Here is a 21,678-nt window from a genome sequence, read left to right on the forward strand (position 1 = left end):
GGGGATAGTAAATGTTTTGGGTGGAGATCCTGCAGTAAGACTTAGCGTGTAGAGGGAAGAAAGCTAGTATAAAGAGGTGGTAGGGGTGGGGTTGTAAATGAGCAGGTGAGAGAACCTGAGTGGATCGGAAGGAGAGAGAAAGGAACACGGTGTGGATTATTTGAAATTGGCAAATTCAATGTTTATACCATGTAAGTTTGTTACGGACTAGGTTACTATTGGTGAATGTCCCTTTAAGATAGAGCATAGTGTGTGTGTGTGTGTGTGTGTATGTGTGTGTGTGTGTGGCGTGGTTACGACAACAGAAGATAAAGGAAGTAATGACGTTTTTGAAGCAGTCAGTCGGAATCAGTCAGAGAGAGACACACCAGCCTGCTAGTTTCTTTATCGATGGATGAGAAACAATAACTGTGCCTGTCACTACAATCCATGTATGGATTTTTTGAGTAATTTGGTGGAGTCCACTTTGTCGTTAACCTGTAGAGGGAAACAAGTATTTGTGTGGACGGCCACATCTCGGATGCTTTTCAGGGTGGCAGATACTTTGGAACAAAGCAGTGGAGTTCACTTTGTTGTTGACCAGTAGAAGGAAACAGGTATTTGTGTGGACGGCCACGATTCGAGAGCCTTTTGGGGTGAGGCAGATGCGGTGCTGAGTAGACACTGAGGTGTCGTTTGGGTTCCAAAGTGGAACATTTGGATTTTGTAATTACTCTCTATTTTCTCTCTACGTTTTGTCTTCAGTCAATGGTGGTTGTGGAAGAAGCCTTTGCTCAAGTTTCACCTGAAGGCTTGCTGAACTGAACTTTGAGAACTATTCCTGGACTTGGAGTTTGGGAATTTACCCCACACACACACTTCAAGTTTAGTTTTGGGGTTAATGTTTAAGATTTAACATTTTTACTTCTAACAATCTAACATTCTTACTTTTATTTTTCTTATTATCGTAAGTAGTTATTAATAAAGTAGTCTTTAACACTTATACATGACTCGGTGCGTTTCTTTTGTTGCTGGTCCTTAACAGGTTATAGACAATCCAGGCGGAAAATGATGCACTATTCTTTTAGTTTGTGTTTGTCCTCCTGGCAGTGGAGAAGGCCAATGACAGATGGGTCAGTGTGGGAATGGGAAAGGGCATTGAAATGGCATCCAACTGGGAGCTCAGGATGGCCATTGCAGACATAGTGCAGGTGCTCGGCAAAGTGGTTGCCTAGTCTATGCTTGGTTTCACCAATGTCAAGGAGGCCACGTCGCGTGTACCATCTGTGATGGACAAAATTGGAGGAGGTGCATGTGAATCTTTGTCTCACCTTGAAGGGCTTTTTAGGTTCCTGGATGGTGGTGAGGGAGGAGCTGTAGTGTCAGGTATCCAACCTCTCCTTATAGCTTATGCACTCCAATTGAGGAAACATCCTGGGGAACCTCTTCTGCACCCTCTCCAAAGCCTCCACATTCTTCCTATTGTGTGGTGACCACAACTGCACACAATTCTCCAAATGTGGTGTATTCAAAATTTTATACAGCTGCAGCATAACTTATCAACTTCTATACTCAGTGCTCCAGCATGCCTTGTGCCTTACTTATCACCCTATCCACTTGTGTTACCACTTTTAGGGAGCTATGGACTTAGACCCCAAGATCTCTCTGTTAATCAATGCTCCCAAGGTACTTTCTACTTTCCTCTTGCACTTGACCTCTCAATGTGCAACACTTCATACTTGCCCGGATTGTACTCCATCTGCCATTTCACTGCCTAAATTTCCAACTAATCAATGTCAAGTGCCCAGCAATCTCTTCCCTTGCTTCCCTCAGAATTGTAGGAAGATCCTGTTGGGCCCTGGGGACTTATCCATCTTAATATTTTTTAAGTCACACAACACCACCTCCATAACATCAATATTTGCTAGAATATTAACATCATCCATGTCCTTCTCCTTGGTGAATACCAATGTGAAGTACTCACTAAGGACCTCATTCACTTCCTCTGGCTCCAGGCATTAATTCTCTCCTTTTTCATTGAATGGACCTACCCTTTTGCCAGCTACTCTCTTGCATATAAAATGCCTTTGGACTCTCTGTAATACTACTTGCCAAGGATGTTTCATGGACCCTTTTTTTAGCACTCCTCGTTTCTTGTTCTTTACTGCTTCCTTTATGTTCCTCAAGGGCCTTGATTGGTTTAGGAAGGTGAAATCTCACATATGCTTCCTTTTTATATTCAACTAAAATTGCAACAATTCTTGTTATCTAAGGTTCCTGAACCTTGCTGTTATTATCTTTCATCCTGATGGGAACATGCTGGTTCTGAACTCTAATCAAATGGCCTTTGAAAGGCGCCCACGTGTCAGATGTGGATTTACTCTCAAAGAGCCACTTCCAGTCTACTTTTTCCAGTTCCTGCCTCATACTGTTGTAATTAGCCTTCCCCCAATTTAGCTCTTTTACCTGAGGACCAATCTTATCCTTCTCCATAATTATCTTAAAACTTATGAAATTATGGTCACTGTTCCCAAAATGCCCTCGGCCAGGCTCATTCCCCAACATGAGGTCTAGTATGGCCCCATCCATAGTTGGACTGTCTACATATTGTTTCAAGAAACTCCCTGGATGCACTGAACAAATTTTTACCCCATCTGAGCCCCCTGCGCTAACAGAAAGTTGGATAATATTGGAGAAGTTAAAATCACCCACTGCAATAACCCTGTTGTTTTTACATCTTTCCATGCTATGCCTGCATATCTGCCCCCCTAGCTGCCACTGGCTATTGGGAGGCCTGTAGTGCTTGCACCTTTCTTACTCCTGAGTTTGACCCATGTGGCCTGCCTGGAGAAGCCCTCCAAGCTGAAGTTTCATGAAGTCATTTCAGTGGTTCTGCTGGTGCCCTGAGTGAGAACGTGGATGGAGAGTATAATCATGCAAGCTCAATGTGGTACCAAGAAACAGCCTGGTGTACCTCATCATTCCAGTCTGACAGGAGCATCCGCACCTGGCCAAGAGCCTAACCACAAGTCAGGCATTTGTAATCCGGGGATGGTAACAGAACTTGGAAAAAAAAATATTGATCTCATTGTTGAAAAGTACTCGGCTCCATTAAGAATAATGTATTTTGGGTAGGGAAAAGTAAGTGCAATTCCAAGAGGCTACAATCCCACTGTTACTAATGATGCTACAATTACATCTGGTTAGCTGCAACAGATTTTCAGTTAATCAAATGTTAGTGGATGTCCATGCACTTTTATTGTTGTTCAATAATGCATATTTTGACAGTCTTTAATAACTCATTAAATTGCATTAAAAGAAATATGTGCCAAGGCTGGGTTGAAATTGTCATTCCTAAACGTTTCTTCAAATAGCAATTTTATATGTATTTTTTTCAAATATAAATCCATATTACATCCACACAAATATTATAATGCAAAAAAATGACCTTTTATAATTGACAGATTATTCCTGGTATGATTATTCTCTTGCAATTGCCCAGGATGACATTGTGGTAACCTTCATAGATTGCTGTCATTTCCTCCTTTTGCTGGACAATCAGTCTTATGGACATCAGTTGTTGAATAGATAAAGTTCAAGGTTCCTCCAGTCAGACTCCACAGTTATGAATCTAATAAGATAAAGTAGATGTATTGAATTCCATTCCAATGACCAAATGGCCTGGCAATCTCTATTGTTGTCCTTAGGTTGCAATGAAAAGAATATTTCACATGAACAGCAATCATAAAGATGAAAATGTGTAAGGATGCAATCAACTATGACTTAATTAAAAAGGAAACAATGATTTATAAATCATTTAAGCAATATCAGTAACTTAATAGACAAAGATTTTAAGTTAGAGACATCTTTGCATGAATTTGAGCCAGTTTAATGAAGAACATGTAGCTGGAGGTTAAATTGTGGAGCTCAGAGGACAGGGTTCAAATACAGTGTCATTTATTTATAAATTATAAAATGGAGTTTATTTGCCAGAAACAAATTTTCCATTATTTTAGTTTATTTACCTGGGAATTAAAAAAAGTATTTCCATCTTTTTGCTGTGATTCTATTTCCATTGTAGACTGGCTGCACAAAGAGACAGGAAGCTGTACAAAATAATTAAAACTTCTCAGAATGGTAGAATGTACTTTGTAAAACAATCAGATAAACAGATACTTGTGCCAGTGAGTACATATTTCTTGTACTTTAGGCATAGCCAAAAACTATCGATTTTAAGAATTAGGAAAATTTGGAAGCATGACTGTTAGAGGGTAAATTTCAGCCCATGGTCAGTTTGTCTGCTGCTCTTAAAGTCATTGTTGATCTCAACTTTTAATCTTCTGGTTCCATCCAGGCTTTGTAAACATCATAATCACACTCCTTTCCATCATAAGTGTATTACTGAATGGCAGGATTTCTTCACCTCTGCCACCCCTCCCTCCCTTCTGTTCCTTCCTTTCCCCATCATGGAGACTGACATGGAGGAATTTGCTTGAATTGCTGGTCTTTCTTCTGGTGTAGAGATTGTAGACTGGTCTCTCGCATCCCTGCATTCTTTCTGTCAACAGCCATCTACAGGAATTGCAGTTTCTACAATAGATTCTCTGAATAAGCAGCTCAGGTAATCTTCAGTAGCAAATCATGCAGATCTGTTGAGTTTTCTTGAGATTTCATCTGCTCCAACCTACAATGACCAATCCTTCACCCGGACCATTGGAGATTAGGCTGGCTGTTAGATGTGAGGAATGTCTGTTTAATATCTGGGTTTTGACCTGATAGGAACTTGAAAAGGTTCAGAAGTATACTACATTGGGAACCAGGCTTCCACCATATCTCTAATAGAACCAGACAGATGGGGTAATAAAAATAGTTCTGCTGTTGGAATGCGCTTCATTATAGCCCAAGCAAGTTGCAAGACTTGCATGCAATTTAACTTTCCAGTTTGTAAGGGAAAAGCCTGGGAACTTTCACAGCTGGAAGACTGGAAAAGGAACAGCAAATAGATCAGGTTTGGAAGAAATGCATAGAGCAACATTTGTGTTAGCTGCTTGACCTCTGAAACAGTAATAATTAATGAAAGCCTCACTTGAAAATCCCTTCATTTCCCAGTGGATCAATAGTTCCTTCTCCTACCACCCTTAAACATACCCTTTCAATGTCCTCAAATAATACTTATTCATGGATGTACATTTATATTAATTGAATTATTTAGACCAGCAGCTGTCCAAAAAAAATTGCAATACACCAAGTCCTGATTATCTGTGAGGGATAGGGGCATGAACTTCCTGTGGATAACTAAAATGTGGATGCCACTAAGATCCTCTCCTTTGTCCCTAGTTCCCCTCCTCCAAATAAACACACGTATGCCCCATAATGTTCTACAAGCATTAGCAACATTAGTATGCATTAATAACATTAAAATTTTAAATACTAGAAAAGAAATAATATGACTACTAAAATTGTTCTATTGAATACATTGAAACATACCAGCAGTGATTGGTTTTTGAAATCCGTGTCTTGCTGTGTAATCAAAGATGGCTTTCTATTTGAACAATGTATAGCTGGGAGCCCTGTGAGACAAGTGGTCTTGAACCTGGTCCTGGTATTTATACAGACAATAATTGATTCCTCAATGTGTACATCTATATGTTTGTTCATAAAAATTTAAGTTGGGGCTGTGGGCGATATGTGGATCTACAGGTAGCAAATGAGCAGGTAAGACTGTACCAAAAAATTTTGCTCATCTTTTGACAGCTGCATATGCTGAATATAGAGAGCTTAAAATCTTAAGCAAACCCCATATGTATGTATGGTCCTTTTGCCTCTCCGAGATGGCTATAGAAAGAGAAGGGGAATGTTTCTCAGCATCCACTAGGGGAATGTAAGATGATCATTGTGGTTGATCTTGAGGAGGTCTTGCTAAGGGGTAGCTGGTTGCTAGTTGCATTATCAGTGTCTGGTGGGGCAATCTAGATTTGTCGTCTTGTGGACAGGAGCTAAGAATGGTTCCACATTTTTGGGCACTTCGCCAACGTTGTAGTTATACTGGAACAGTTTAGCTGATAATATAGTTAGTTCTGAAGCATGGGGCTCAAGTACTAAAGCCAGAATATTATCTGGTCATGTAGCCTTTGCTATACTTAGTGCTGTTGTGTATTTTTTTCAGATCATGTGGAATGAATTGAATTGGTTGAAAACAGACTAAAGTGATGATGGGTTCTTTAGGTGAAAGCCAAGGTGGATCATTTAGAGTAATACAGCATGGAAACAGGCCCTTTTGGCTCAACTGGTCCATGCCGACCACAGCATCCTCCCTGGTAGTCCCAGTTGCCCGTGTTTGGCCCATAACCCTCCAAGCCCCTCCCCTCCATGTACCTATCCAAATCCCTCTTGAATGTTGCAATTGTACCCGCCTCAACCATTTCCTCTGGCAGCTCATTCCAGATACTTACTACCCTCTGTGTAAAGAAGTTACCTCTCAGGTCTCTTTTAAATCTCTCCCCACTTATCATGTATCTGTGTGGCTAAGAATTTTTGGGGGCAAGTCTCCCTCAGTGCTAAGCTGGAGTTCCCACTTTCAATCTTTAGTCAGTATTCCTGGCTGAATCTGGTTACAGGTTAATCAGCTTGTCTTTGGTGCTCATGTTCTGCATCCTCCATCTATGAGGAAGGCACCTTCTCTTCCCATGAGCTGTTTAATTTATCCCAGCATTCACATTGGGATGTGGCAGGACTTCAGAGCTTTTCTCTGATCTATTGGTTATAGGATTGCTTAGCTCTTTTAATTAACATTGCTAATTTCTTTTGGGGATAGAAATCTGCCTTCCTTGCCTATTCTAGCCCAGGGTGATTCCAGGGCATCAGCAATGAGGTTGATTCTTTAATTGGCTTTTGAACTGGCCTAACAAGCTGCTGTGCTGTACTAAAACACTTGCTATTGTAGGCAGAAGCAAAGTATTGGCATGGATTTAGTCGTAGTAATGCTAGTGAAACCATTGACATTCACTGACATTACCCTGAAGCTGAGATCTGCTTTGGTATTTCTATGCATGTGTAATGAACCATGGAGATACTGAAGTTGCAATTAGCAACTCTACAATTTTCCATCAGTGGTGTTTGCATCTTTTTCCACTGAAATCGGGGCAAACCACCAAAAAGAGTGTAAATTTAAACTTGTTATGAACTAGTTGATCTGAAGTTTGGGTAAGTTTTTAATGGCAAGGTGAACTACAAGAAAAGTTGATTATTGTATTGCAAAGTCCATTGTGTTTTGTCACAGTTTGAAATGTTTTAATTTGAAGTAGTTTGATATTCGATATGTCATTTTCCATCTTAATTATAAGTGCATGTTCTGATCTTTATATAGTATTCTATATAGTGGATAAGAAGTTAACTAAAATTGTGCGTTTGCTTCCTGATATACAGTATAAGAGTTCTTATGATTGACTACTAAGCTAATTTGATGACATCATAGCTCCTGGACATCAAGGGATCTTTTTGAATCCCCTTTGACGTCTGACAGCAGCAAGCATTGGAAAAATGGGAGTTTTTTTTTTCCAGAGATCAGTGGCAAGCACAGTACCATGATTTCAAAATTATGGCAAATTCTGTGGTGTTAGAAGTTTAATTTGATATGATTGTTGCTTCGGTGTTGACATTTTTAGAAATTTTAACACCACCTACGTTATAGTTCAAGTGTCAGCCATAGCTTTATTTGACAAAGCATTCAGAAAATATGATTTTTCAAAACTTAAAACTTGAATTTATAGTTCTCAAATGCAGAGAAATATGGGTTGGTATATTATATGATGGAGTTTCTTTGTACATTGACTCAAATTGTTTTCAATCTCTGAAATATGCTGTAGGGATGCAAACGTGATGAATTAGAAGGCGAGGAGGAGGATACGGGGTTAATCCAACCTGCACAGGTGTTTGCACCTAAAAGTTTGGTGCTAGTGTCTCAACTGGATTATCCTGAAATTTTCAAGGTAAACTTATTATAATTACCCTTCCATATTTTTTTAAAATCATGTTGTGTGTTTAATTATTGAATTAATGCACATTAAATCCTTGATGGCTGCACAGCTAATGAAAATCTGATTCTCACGAGTGAAGACTGAAAATATTTCATGAATATTTCCTTTGAGTTCAATGAAGTTGACAATCTAACTTTTTCTTGCCCTGTTCATATCGTATTTGTAATTAAAATCTTTTTAAAAACTGGAAAGCTCCAATGCTGCTTGTTTTTATATGTTAGTACCATAGAACAATATAGCACAATACGGGCCCTTTGGCCCACCGTGTTGTGCTGACCTTTAAACCACGCCTAAGACTAACTAACCCCTTCCTCCCACATACCCCCTATTTTAAATTCCTCCATATACTTATCTAACAATCTCTTGAACTTGTCCAACATATCAGCCTCCACCACTACCCCAGGCAGCGCATTCCATGTACCTACCACTCTCTGGGTGAAAAACCTCCCTCCGATATCTCTCTTGAACTTTCCACCCATTACCTTAAAGCCATGCCCTCTTGTATTGAGCATTGGTGCCCTGGGAAAGAGGTGCTGGTTGTGCACTCTATCTATTCCTCTTAATATTTTGTATACCTCTGTCATGTCTCCCCTCATCCTCCTTCTCTCCAATGAGTAAAGCCCTAGCTCCCTTAGTCTCTCCTCATAATCCATACTCTCCAATCCAGGCAGCATCCTGGTAAATCTCCTCTGCACTCTTTCCAGCGCTTCCACATCCTTCCTATAATGAGGTGACCAGAATTAGACACAGTACTCCAACTGTGGTCTAACCAGAGTTTTGTAGAGCTGCATCATCACCTCGCGGCTCTTAAACTTGATCCCACGACTTATGAAAGCTAACATCCCATAAGCTTTCTTAACTACCCTATCCACCTTTGAGGCAACTTTCAGGGATCTGTGGATATGAACCCCCAAATCCCTCTGCTCCTCCACACTGCCCAGAATCCTGCCATTAACCTTGTACTCTGCCTTGGAGTTAGTCCTTCCAAAGTGTACCACCTCACACTTCTCCAGATTGATCTCCATCTGCCACTTGTCAGCCCAGCTCTGCATCCTATCAATATCCCTCTGTAAGCTTGAACACCTGTCCACACTATCCACAACACCACCGACCTTTGTGTCATCTGCAAACTTGCTAACCCACCCTTCCACCTCCTCATCCCAGTCATTAATAAATATCATGAAAAGTAGAGGTCCCAGAACCGATCCTTGTGGGACACCACTAGTCACAGCTCTCCAATCTGAATGCATTCCCTCCACCACAACCCTCTGCTTTCTACAGGCAAGCTAATTCTGAATCCACATGGCCAAGCCTCCCTGGATCCCTTGCTCTCTGACCTTTTGAAGAAGCCTACCATGTGGAACCTTGTGAAATGCCTTGCTAAAATCCATGTGGACCACATCTACTGCACTACCCTCATCAATCTTCTTGGTCACCTCCTCAAAGGACTCTATCAGGCTTGTGAGGCAAGATCTTCCCTTCACGAAGCCATGCTGGCTGTCCCTAATCAGTCCATGATTCTCTAAATGCTCATAGATCCTATCTCTTAGAATCCTTTCTAACAGCTTGCCCACCACAGACGTAAGGCTCACTGGTCTGTAATTCCCTGGACTATCCCTACTACCCTTCTTGAACAAGGGGACAACATTCGCCACCCTCCAGTCCTCTGGTACCATTCCCGTGGACAACGAGGACTCAGATCCTAGCCAACGGTTCAGCAATCTCCTCCCTCGCCTTGCGAAGCAGCCTGGGGAATATTCCGTCAGGCCCTGGGGACTTATCTGTCCTAATATTTCCAACAACTCCAACACACCTTTTCTTGATATCTACATACTCTAGAACATTAACCTTACCAACACTGTCCTCAGTGTCATCAAGACCCCTCTCCTTGGTGAATACTGAAGAGAAGTATTCATTGAGAACCTCACCCACTTCCACAGCTTCCAGGCACATCTTCCCACCTTTGCCTCTAATCGGACCTACCTTTACTCTCGTCATCCTTTTGCTCTTCACATACGAGAAAAAAGCCTTGGGATTCTCCTTAACCCTACTCGCCAAAGCCTTTTGGCGTTCCTTCCCAGTTTGGAAGTTCCTTCCCAGCTATTTAATTAAATTGGTGCTCAGTATGTCTTTGGTTGGAAAAGTAAAAGCCTGTGGGATCTGAGAGGGAATGGCAAATTGATTTAGTGACAGGAAACAAAGAGTAACGATTGATGAGTTTTTGTGACTGAAAGGCTTTGTAAATTAAAAGTCTGGTAATTCCCTGGCCGACTATTCAGAAATTCTGATAGTTCGGCACCTGACTTATAAGGTGGTATTTCCTGCTCTCCCTTCAAATTTATCGGGACTCCTTTTCCAGCGCTCCCTGTAAGCTTACCAAGGACCTGGCCACTGCGCTCCCTCTAAACTCATTTGGGACCAATGATGGATGATGGTATTAAGCTGGCTATTTGACTGTCACAAACAATGGCATTCAAGGTACATTTTCTATAACTTTGTCATCATTGTGAGATGTTACAATGTAGCGAGATCTCTATGTGGAAGCCCAGTAACATTTTGTTGTAAAATCTTTTCACGTGATAATGAATGGCATGCAGTTATTAACTTCCAAGGGAGTAGAGCTGATTTCAGCTGAATGGTAGCCTCAATCTATCATTTCAGAGCATTTGGATATTTAAGAAAACACACTTGGGTCTTGCATAGCAGATTGAACAATGTGCTTTTTTTTACATCTCATCCAGCTTCCCCTGATTGCATGAGTGTGGTGGTGGTGTACTGTAGTGTTTTTAGAATATGCCAAATTTTCAATGGTTTATGCAAATTCCATAAGCAGATCTAACTTTTTGTGACATGCCTTCTATGCCGGTGGTTTTCAAAGTACGTGTTTTGACCCAATACTGTTTTGAAGCTTGTTAGGCATTGGGTTGTGACCTAGGGTTATCAGTTCAAGTCCTGAATCTGTCAGCTACTTTCGATGATAAAGCACAACTGGCATCTTATTTGATTACATGGCAAGAAAAAATGGCCTAACTGTTAACTTATTCTTTCAGCAGTTCTGGGTGTGGCACATATACTTTCTGATGAGAAAATTGGGAAATATTCCTCTCTGTGATAACATTGTGTTTTGGTAAATATGTGGCAATGCAGAAGATTTGAAAACAGCCTATTGGTTAGTTATAGTCAGAATGCAAATACAGGAAGTCCCTGGGTTACAAATAAGTTCCATTTTTGAGACTCTTCATAACCCGATTTTGTATGCAACTCGGAACAGTGTCTGCGCATGTGCACTTGGGCCGGGGATCGCGGCCGCGCATGCGCACTTGGGCAGGGGATTGTGGCCGCGCATGCGCACTTGGGCAAGGGATCGCGGCCTCACATGGCCCCAGCCGCACATACGCACTTGGCCTGGGGTTCCCCGGCTGCATATGCGCACTTGGCCTGGGGTTGGGCCAAAGAAGGTGTACTGCTGCAGTGGTAGGATTGGGGGCCGGGCCTGCTTACGAACCGACCACGAAGGTCGGTTCATAAGTACGGGTGTTAGTAAGTTGGGGACTTCCTGTACTGATATTTCAAATTGTGCAACACTTAGTTTATATGATATGCATATGGAAGATGACTGTGGAGGATTTTGTGTATAATCTGGCTTTACCTGTTATTTGAAACTCTTATTGACTCTGTGGTTGAAAATTACACACTGAACTGGGCTAATTGCCGAGGAGTAACAAGTGGGGCACTGAGAGGTGGCACTGCTGACAGTGCAACACTCCTATAGTTTGTGTTAGCCTGGGGTCTTTACCTTCTACCCAGGATTGAACCCACAATTTTCCGATGAGGTGAAAACTCATGGCTGACAGAGGCCATGGCTCAAGAGTTCAAAGTGGGCTGTGGAACCTCACACTTTCCAACAGAGTGGTTCTCTCCTGTCACATCTTGACTCCCATCTGCCCACCTTCTGGGGCCTTCAGCACTCATTACTGACAGGCCAGGGGTAGAGCCTTGGGATCTTGCTGGTCTCAAACACTTGTCACCTCATCTGTGTGGAGTTTGTATTTTCTCTCTGTGGGCATGTGGGATTCTCTTGGGTTTCTTCCCACATCTCAAAGATGTGGGTTGCTAGGTAATATGGCCTCTGTAAATTGCCCACGATTGTAGGTGAATTGTAGAATCATGGAGAGAATAAAATGGGATTGTTGTAGATTACTGTAAATGGTTGCTTGATGGTCACTGATTCAATGGGCCACGGGACTTTTTCCTGCGTTGCATGACTCTCCTGACCAGTAGAAACAGAGTAGTAGAAACAAAGCTCTGGTATCCAATAGTATGTCCTCTGATTTTTTTTTAATGCAAGTAACTGAAAGAAGTAGTTAACATTTTAAATTCCATTAAAGGCGGATCACTACATAGCAGGCTTTTTGAAGGATTGTGACCAGAAATAGGAGCAAAGAATGCTCATTTGCTCTTTCACACTCTAATCATGGAGCAGGGTATACCAAATCGGGATAGAGATTCTTGCTTTTCTGGAAGAGAAAGAGTCTAATTTGGCAAATATGACAGTGGCAGTCGGTTAATAACGTCGTCATATTTGGCTGACATTTTCTTAATTTGAAATAAAGTGTATTTGAAGTTACAAGGAGGGGGCAATGATCTGTTTTGACAATGTGAATAATTACAAGTGTTTCAAAAGTCATTGATGCTGTGGGAAATGACCAAAAAAGTTAATGTATTACTACATGTTACTAATTTGATATGATTTATTCCTGGCCACTGCAAACTTTGTCAATATGATGATTTATGTGCAATGTTGGGAATCCATGAACTGTGCTGAAGAAAGTGGATTTCTTTCTTTCATTGTTACTTTATTCATTAAAATATTGTATTATATATTGCAGAACATTCAAGTCAATATTTTCATTGTAAATCAAGTTATTGCAATAATTTTATGATAGCACCACATTAGTTATCAATTATATACAGCCCATGACCAAATTAATTCATGGAGTTGAACACAAATTAATGTGCAATGATGGGAATTGTTGAAACTGTGGCCTTTTCCCACAGAGTCTTGGCAGTGGCTGTATCCAGCTTAACATGTAGTCCTGAACCACAGAATGTGCCAGTTTGCAGTATTTGGTCATGGGCATCACTTTCCTATGAGTTTTGAATGCCTGTGAGTTTTGACAAAACCAGAGGGTATCTTTCACTGTGATAGTTTTCCAACAGCATTTGGTATTTTTCCCAGTGTGAACCTCTGGAACAGTTTTTTCCAAAATGAATCCTTATTTGTTTTTTTTTTGGATTTAGCCTATTATTACCCTTCCATGATTGCCTTTTGGAAGGTGACGGTGACTTGCTGTCTCAAACTATTGCAATGCTTCTGGTAAAGGTAGTAACAATGAAGGACCAATGATATATTTTTCCAAGTCAATATGGAGTGCAACTTGGATGGTGATTCTGCAGATACAGTATTCCCATGTTTTGCTGCCTTTACCTTGGTGAACTTTCATTTTCCCACCCATTGCTTCAGACTACATGCTGATAGCTATTTCGAGCAATCAGATCCATTTAAGGATTCCCTGCTCAAACCCCTTATTGGAGGGCACATCCATCATGTATGAGTGTGATATTCTTTCAAAGGCCTTCTCCTAGTCTAGGTTGACTAGGCATGCATCCACTCCCTCCACAACTCCTCCAGTATGAAGGTTAGGTTATCAGATCCTCTTTTCAGCTATGGTGCAAGGATGGTCCAGGAGAATCGCAGGACCTGAACAGATTTGACTCATTTGCTGATGACTATGTAATCCGCATTAAGCAGTGAGTAGGGTTTCCAATTTCTGATCTTACTCCCCACCCTCCTCCCTCCATTTCAACCTGTAGATGAGAATGATGATTCCCCTCCTTGTGGACCCTCACATGCTGCCACCTGGAAACGTAGCTTGTAGAAACATAGAAACAAGGAAAGTAAGAGCATGAGTAGCCTTTTGGCCCTTCGAGCCTGCCCCGTTCAGTATAACCATAACTAATCATCTACCTCAGTACAACATTCTCACTCAGACACTGTATCCTTTTAGACTCCTTTTACATCTAGACATTTATCTATCTCTTTAGATTTCTACACTTCTAGCAAGTTTGGTCTGATCCAGTCCCAGGTACAACTTGACTGGCATGCCATTGCTTCCAAGAGTCTTATTTACCTTGAATAAATGGGCTGAATGATCAATTGTTGGTCCAAACGCTCCTGCATACAGTCATCTAAAACCTTCAAAATAGACAGGGAGGCTGTATTGTGTGTGGCCTTTAGATTGTATGGCCAGGCACAGAAGGAATTCCAGATTCCTAATGTGTATGTTATTGATCTGTCCTCTTCCTTGAGGTAGCTAATTATGGAGCTCACTCTGTGAACCTTTTGGAAGAGGAGGCAAGAAGATGATTTTGGAGAATTCAGAGGCAATGAATGAGGTTTTCTGTTTCTTCCTCCTCCTCAACATCTACCCTATTGAGTGCTGAAGGAATATATTCTGTATTCTATCCTAGAGTTAGCACATCTCCTTCTGACTCGCACTTGCTGACTGAAAACCTCTGAGAATAAAGAACTTGATGATCACCTTGACTCCTCCTCCTCCAGTGCATCAGGGAATCAAAGAGGGGTTTCACAGTTCTCCAGTCATGTCATCCCTCTTGAGTCCCTTGATGTTTTTTGTGGCCAGCTTCCATATCCCTCTGTCAACACTCGCATTTTCCTATAGGTGGCAGTCAGCTAGCAGGAGGCCATGGTCAGAGAAGGATGCTTTCATGGTATTGAGGGATTTAAGGATGAGTTTTTCAGTTTTTGGACTGAACTGACCTATTTAGTTAGACATGGTGTATTGTCACAGTCTCCATCTGCAGGATTCCTGAAGACATTACACAACTTTGGATCTTTTACCCTTCAAATCAGGACTTTGGATGAAGCATTGTGTTGCTGATATCTCTGCTGGATCATCCAGCCGCATTAATGATTCCTATTATTTTGCTGTCCAGAATGATGGGCTGGGATGTAACAGGAGCTACTGGAAAATGGCCATCTTTTCATTCCTTAGAGTCATTGCCCCCAGACGGCTTCCCCCATGCACCCCTGTAGCTTTGTGGGCTTTTATTTTCCTTCATTGAGTGATCCAGTTTGCCCCTGCCTTTAGGTCACTTTCAATCTTGACTGTGGCCTATGGACTTGGTTCAGTAATGGTTTTTAGAGGCCTGTAACATAACTTCTCCATGATATTTTGTTACTCTGTGTTTCCTCCTTTTTCTCTTTCTCGTTCCTTGACTTGGTGCTTGTCATGTGGGTGATGTTGGAGGTAGGATTGTTGGTGTAATGGTATCTTCTGTCCTCTGCTTCCAAGTTTTGAGTCCTCCTTTCTGCAGTTTTAGCAGACAATTGATGTGCAGGAGGCTCTCTCATGTCCAAGTTTTCCACAGTTTGCCATCCATTACGTTTATCCTGGTTAATCACATAGCTGCAACTTACGACAGTGGATAAACATATAATGGCAGGTGGACAATGTTGGCATCCTTGGCTGCTCTTGGTTTCACTTTTATTTGTCCATATGTCATGCATGTATCTGGTGTCTGTGCTTCTTTCTGCCCTGTCAATGTACCTTATGAAAAAGCAAGGACATCAATGATAGGGGCATGTGTATATTGAACATGTGGGCTATCAGGATTTGCAGGACTGGGATGAGAGCCTTGATACTCAGCTGTGACAAGGACGTTTCTTTACCCTTCTCGTCAAAAGACTTCAGCATCTTTAAGCAGCCACTCACTTTCCAAAAGGTTAAATCATAGTACCTCCTATGTGGGAAATCTTGTGAAGCAATTATGTTCTCTGCTTGGAATTTATATGTCTCAAGCAACACCTTCTTTGTGAAGGGTGCCACAGCTCAGTAGACTTCCATACAACATATTGATCTTGAATGCCTTTCATTGCTATGGGGGGTTAATATTAAAAAATTTTCCCTTCCAAGTAAGTGCAGCTCTTGACGGAACTGTCCAACCCCACAGTCTCTTCCCTGCCAGTAAGTGGCAAATGTGGACTGATTTAACACCCATTAGACATGCCGCTCTCTATTTCCTGCAGTTAAACCTGTACCTATTTACATGAATGCCTTCTGTAACTTGGTAATTTTACATGCTTTTGCTCTAGTTTAGCATGGAGAACACAGAGCCAAGGTAAAATTAATCCAAATAAAGAGTCCCACCTAAACAATCAGAATGTATTGGCATCAGTTGTCACGAAAACACACCCTACTCAAATGTTTCTTTGCAAACAAATTATCATAAGAACATACTAATAAAAAAAAAGAACAGGATTAAACTATGTAACTCCTTGAACCTGTTCCACCTTTTAGTAAGATTATGGCTGACCTGATACTGGCTTAATTTCATTTTCCTGCCTTTTCCTGTTACCCCAACTCCCCCGCATTACAAAAATATTGTCTATCTTTGCCTCTCTTCCATTTTTTTCCTCCGTCCCTTTTTGCAGTAAAGGCCAGCAATCCATTTCCTTCTTAATTATTTGCTGTACCTGCCTGTCAATCTTTGCTGCCTCAGGGATGAAGACACCCAGATCGCTCTGTACAACAGAAATCTCCTTCTCTGCACTTAACTCCCTGCTTTTGTATTATTACTGTCAAAATCAAAAATATCACATTTTTCCACATTATATTCCATCTGCCATATTTTACCCACTTGCTTCACCTGTCTATATTGTTTTATAAGGTACCCCATGGTAGACTAATGAATTGTGCCAAAGAGTGGAGAGTCAAGGGACACATAGCTGGCTGGTTTCAAAAGAGAAAGCAAAAAGAAGGAATAAAGAGTAGCTGTTCATCATGAAATAAGGTGGATAAAGGTATTCTCTAGAGATCAACATTGGGACTAGTTTACAAGTTGCCTTAATAGTTTATATTTTGGAATCAAGAATGCAATTTATAATTGTTGCTGATGCCAAATTATGGGGACAGGATAGTCTACATCTAGAACAATTACAATAAAAGCAGCTATTAATAAACTGCAGATGGGCAAATAATTGGCTTTTGAAGCTTAACACAGGTAAATGTGAGGTAGTACATTCCCATATTTCCTTATGGCAAAGCAAGAGGCCATTCAGTCAATTGAGATAATGTCAGCTTACAGCAGAAGCTTTCCCCCAACAAAGTTTTCTTTGCAACTTATTCTCCCCACATTCCCATCAATTCTACCACCCACCTCTACCAGGGACAATTTTACAATAGCCAATAGACTTTTCAAGCGGGAAACCAGAGCACCTGGAAGAAACCTAAATGGTCACACGAAATATGTGTAAACTCCACATATGAGATCAAATTGAACCCAGACAGCTGGAGTTGTGAGGCAGCAGCTCTACTAGCTGCACCACTGGGAAGAATAGGGAGGTTCCTTATTACTTGAAATGTTTGAATATAAGTAGAACAAAGGGATCTTAAAGTACCAGTACAGCAAACACTCGTAAGTTGAAGACAAAAGAGACTGCAGATGCCAGGATCTGGAACAAAAAAATGTGGTGGGGGCGGGGGGCGGGGGGAAAGGCAGAGGAGATGATGATTACATCGAACAAGGTAGGGGAAGAGAAGGGAAAGGTGAACAAAGGGAAAAAACCTTGGTGAGCGTGTGTGGAAACCACTAAGGGTGTGAGCTGCCTGAAATTGGAAAATTCAATGTTCATACTAAAAGTTTTACTATAAGTAAGCAGGGCCGGAAAGAGAGCAAACCAAGTACAATGGTTTATCTTGAAAGGAATAAAATAGAAAACTAGAAAGGTTATGCTAAATTTGTATTGAACCTTGGTCAGTCTACACTTGGTGTATTGTGTGCAATTCTGGTCAACATAATTATTGAAAAGATATGGAGAAATAGGATACATTAGGAATTGAATGCCATGCTGATGAATTTTGATGAGAAAAGACAAGGAGGCTAGAGTGAAGTATAAAGGTTGGCATGGCCTGGTTGAACCAAATGGCCTCTTTCAGTCCCCAGTTTCCCGTGCAGTTCCTTTTTTGGCTCTTGGAGTCTCACTTGTCATGAAAAGTGGGAATATAAGGGATAAATTCATACAGTAGTTATAGAGTGTTTACACCAATCTATAGTCATTCAACTATGCTTTATGTATATTTGGGCATGTATTTTGTGCCCAGCTTTGCTTGTTGCTCATTATGCTATTTCTGTTAATGTTCTTTTATTCATAATAAATATACAGTCTTAATAAGAAAAAAGGAAAATATCAATTTTTATACCACCTTTCATGTCCCTTTTCAGGTTATTCCAAATTGTTTTATAACTAACTAGGTACTTTTGAAATGCAGTTAGTGTTGCAGTTTTGGAAACATAATGACCATAGCGTTTTGCCCAGAACGGGTAGGTCTAAATATTCCATTTCTGCAAGAGTGAATGTGGGAAATTGGTGAGAGAGCAAGGGATAACTTAACATCTCTTAAATAGTGGCATAGGATGTTTTATGTCCAATTAAGCAATAGAATTGATCTCTCACACCTAGCACAACAGAGTATTTACAGATGCAGAGTATTAACACTCAGTAGTGTGTTCATTGCTTCTTGTTCATTTTCAAGACCTATGTGGCATTTGGCTGAGAAATAGCATACAAAATACAAGCAGTTAATTAAAACACTTTTACATATTCATAGTCATCTGATTGAATTTGACATCTTATTCACAGGTCTTTCATCTTGTATTTTGATATACAAACAATTGATGTGTTTTGTTGTCCATGGCGAGTTTTTGTCAAAGAGTATTCTTGTTGCTCCCTTTGGGAATTTAATCAAGATGCATATGGACTATTTTACGAGGAGAACCTTCTGAAAGGGGGAAGCAGGGAAGACACAGACATGTTTTAACAGTTCATTTAAAAGGCAGCAGTCATGACAATGAAATGCAAGACTTCACCAAAGCATCACTAAACAATGGCCAAGACTCTGCAGTAAAAGTTGGTGAAATTACTGGTACAATTATTAACCCAAAAACAAACAGCAACTTTCTGAAGTTTGTACATATGATGCTAAATGTGAAAGTATTGAAGATATTGGTGATCCAGGGTATTTTTGCTGGGTACAGTTTTTACAGTTTTCTCCAGATGAAATAGGCTGATATTAATTGAACTAACAGGTGTTTAATTCAATCATAGTATATTACTGTCACTGACAAGGGCAGGATTTATTGTGAATCGCTAACTCCTTGAACCAGTTGGTTTGTGGGGCCATTTTGCTGGGCCATTAAGATTCAACTTTTGTTGCTGTAAAATGCTCTGAAAACTTTGTTCATTCATGTGATCTAAATGGGCCCTTAATGCATACTCAACCTAATAATACTTGACCATATTAAGTAACTTACTACAGATTCTGTGATAGTAGTTGCAAAATTAATAGAGGTTTTATAGAGTTATAGCTGTGTAAAGCTCACAGTAACCTCCAATAACTTCTGGCGTCCATGCATGCATAGTTAAGAATGCATATCTGAAAGTTACTGTCATTGATATACTACATTGATATATAAAAGTGTGTGATCTTATAAATGAAATCAACTAAAGACACTGATTTAATGTGAACTTATTTTAGCATACTTCTTGCTGTTGTTTAAAAACAAAATAAACGCATTGAGCCTTATCAGGAAAAACTGAGACTTTAATGTCCTACCAAGTCATTATGTCTGCTGAACAACTGCTCTGGCCCTGAAATATCTAATTTCCACAGTATTGTTTTGACCTCCAGAAAAAATATTTCGATGTACTTTTGATTTTTTTTAACTTTCCTTTATGATATTTATACTGATCTCTTAATCCAATGAACATAACTCCATCCTTTTGTGCAATTGGCAGCATGCTCATCGCATAACAATTTTTTTGAAGAATAGGATAATTATTTACAGCGTCTTGCCTAATATATATTCCTTAATCACTGTTACTAAAGCAGGTTATGTGTTTATCATCACATTGATGTTTGTGGGAGCTTGAAGTGTGTAGTACTTCAATGTACACTGCTGTGGAACTTCATAAAATCTTGTTAAATGTTGGATAAGTAGAAGTTTTGAATCACTGCAAAGGAATGCTATATATGTGAATTTTATCTTATTTAATAAAAAATCTTCCTCCATTGCTGTCTCAAAAATTCTTAAAACTGGTTGATTACTCTACAGGGTAATAATCTTTTTGTTATGCACCATTGATTCCCTACAGATGGCGCCAAATTCAAAGTGATGTAATATAATAAGTCTGTTCTGGAGCCTGCTTAAATATTTGTGAGCAGCCATTCGTTAGGATAGAAGTAAATCCCTCTTCTCCACTGACCACAGAATTTGGGGCATTATATCAAGATGATTTGAGAAGTGCTACTGCAGTGTGACTGTGAAAGATCTTAACTGAGCAGATTTGCATTGTATTAATGTCACCTGATACATATCATAAACTTTACATGAAGTCTGCTGTTAGGAGAATTTAGGGAATGTCAGATGTTGGTCAGGTCAGCACTGTGCCATATCTTGTTCTTAATCATATCATCAAAAGCAGTGTAAGAAAAATCATTTTCCTTGCTTTAAGATGAAGCTTAACTTGTATCCTTTGTTCCTTTGAATTGACTACATTGTTGACATTAAGTTGAGATGACAAAGACCATAAAGTATTGTCTGCATGGATTTCAGTAGATCATTCAGCACACATTCAGTTTTTTAAAAAAAGATGGTAACAAATTGTCAATATAAGTCTCCATTTCCAGTGGCCATTCAAAACTTTCCACACATGTTATCTTCCTGTCTGTGACAGAAGAAATTTTATCTGGAAAGACCATGGCAGCACCTGTCCATTTATAGCAACTTGTTGATTGTGTTATCTCTCGTTTACTATCACTTTAATACTCATGATGTAAATAATCACCTCCAATAATATTTCACCAAAGTAGTTTAGCCAGTCATACAATAAGAAAATATTGTATTTATGTAGCATCTTTAATATTGAAAATATCCTCAAAGGCTCTTCTGAGGCCATGTTGGAGCATCCGTTTTTGGGAGTGGCTGTTGTTGAGGTCTGAGTGCTGTGATTGAGGGTAAGTGCTGAGGCTTTGACGAGGAGACTGAGCAGAGGGTGAAGGTAAGATAAGGCAGGTACTTTTAGCTTCCCTCTTTAGCCTTAGTGCTGTCAGGATGGTAGTAAGGGCTGTGGTGTGCTCCTCCTGCAGCATGTGGGAGATCAGAGGATCTTTCAGTATCACTGAGGACTACACCTCTGGGAAGTGTGTCCAGTTGCAGCTCCTGACTGACCACACAAAGGAGCTGGATGGAGCAGGAGCTGGTTTTCCCTGCCTGCAATACAGGGAAAATTGGGCAAGTGGTGCATGCCAAAAACTGATTCTTTGGACAATAAAGTTTGTGGCAGTCGTCATTTTCAGAATGGAGAAAATTTATCAATCTTTTGGTTTGGATTGGCTGTCTTCAGCTTGAGTCCAGATTGATGTTTAACTTTATACCTGAGCACCTGTGATCAACACTGACCTGCTTTCTGCAAGATGTTGCAACTTGTTATTCGGAAACCTTATAGAAGGCTGCTTTAGCAGAAGTGTTGTTTGCTTCACCTTCAATTTTTCACTCTTGTTCTGATTGCAGGTATTGTTCT

At 40.3% G+C, this 21,678-nt stretch overlaps 1 protein-coding gene across 4 annotated transcripts in view; it reads left to right on the forward strand.

The window, feature by feature from the left end:
- The window catches only part of sbf2 (SET binding factor 2), a 406,613-nt gene that overhangs the window by 156,000 nt on the left and 228,935 nt on the right, over positions 1 to 21,678 (forward strand). For all 4 annotated transcript variants that reach the window (XM_052028866.1, XM_052028868.1, XM_052028865.1 and 1 more), the window contains exon 4: positions 7,845 to 7,967. In XM_052028866.1, the coding sequence (XP_051884826.1) occupies positions 7,845 to 7,967 (123 nt within the window). The remainder of the gene's footprint in view (positions 1 to 7,844; positions 7,968 to 21,678) is intronic.

This window comes from Pristis pectinata, chromosome 14 (assembly GCF_009764475.1).
Source record: "Pristis pectinata isolate sPriPec2 chromosome 14, sPriPec2.1.pri, whole genome shotgun sequence".
Classification (NCBI taxonomy): domain Eukaryota; kingdom Metazoa; phylum Chordata; class Chondrichthyes; order Rhinopristiformes; family Pristidae; genus Pristis; species Pristis pectinata.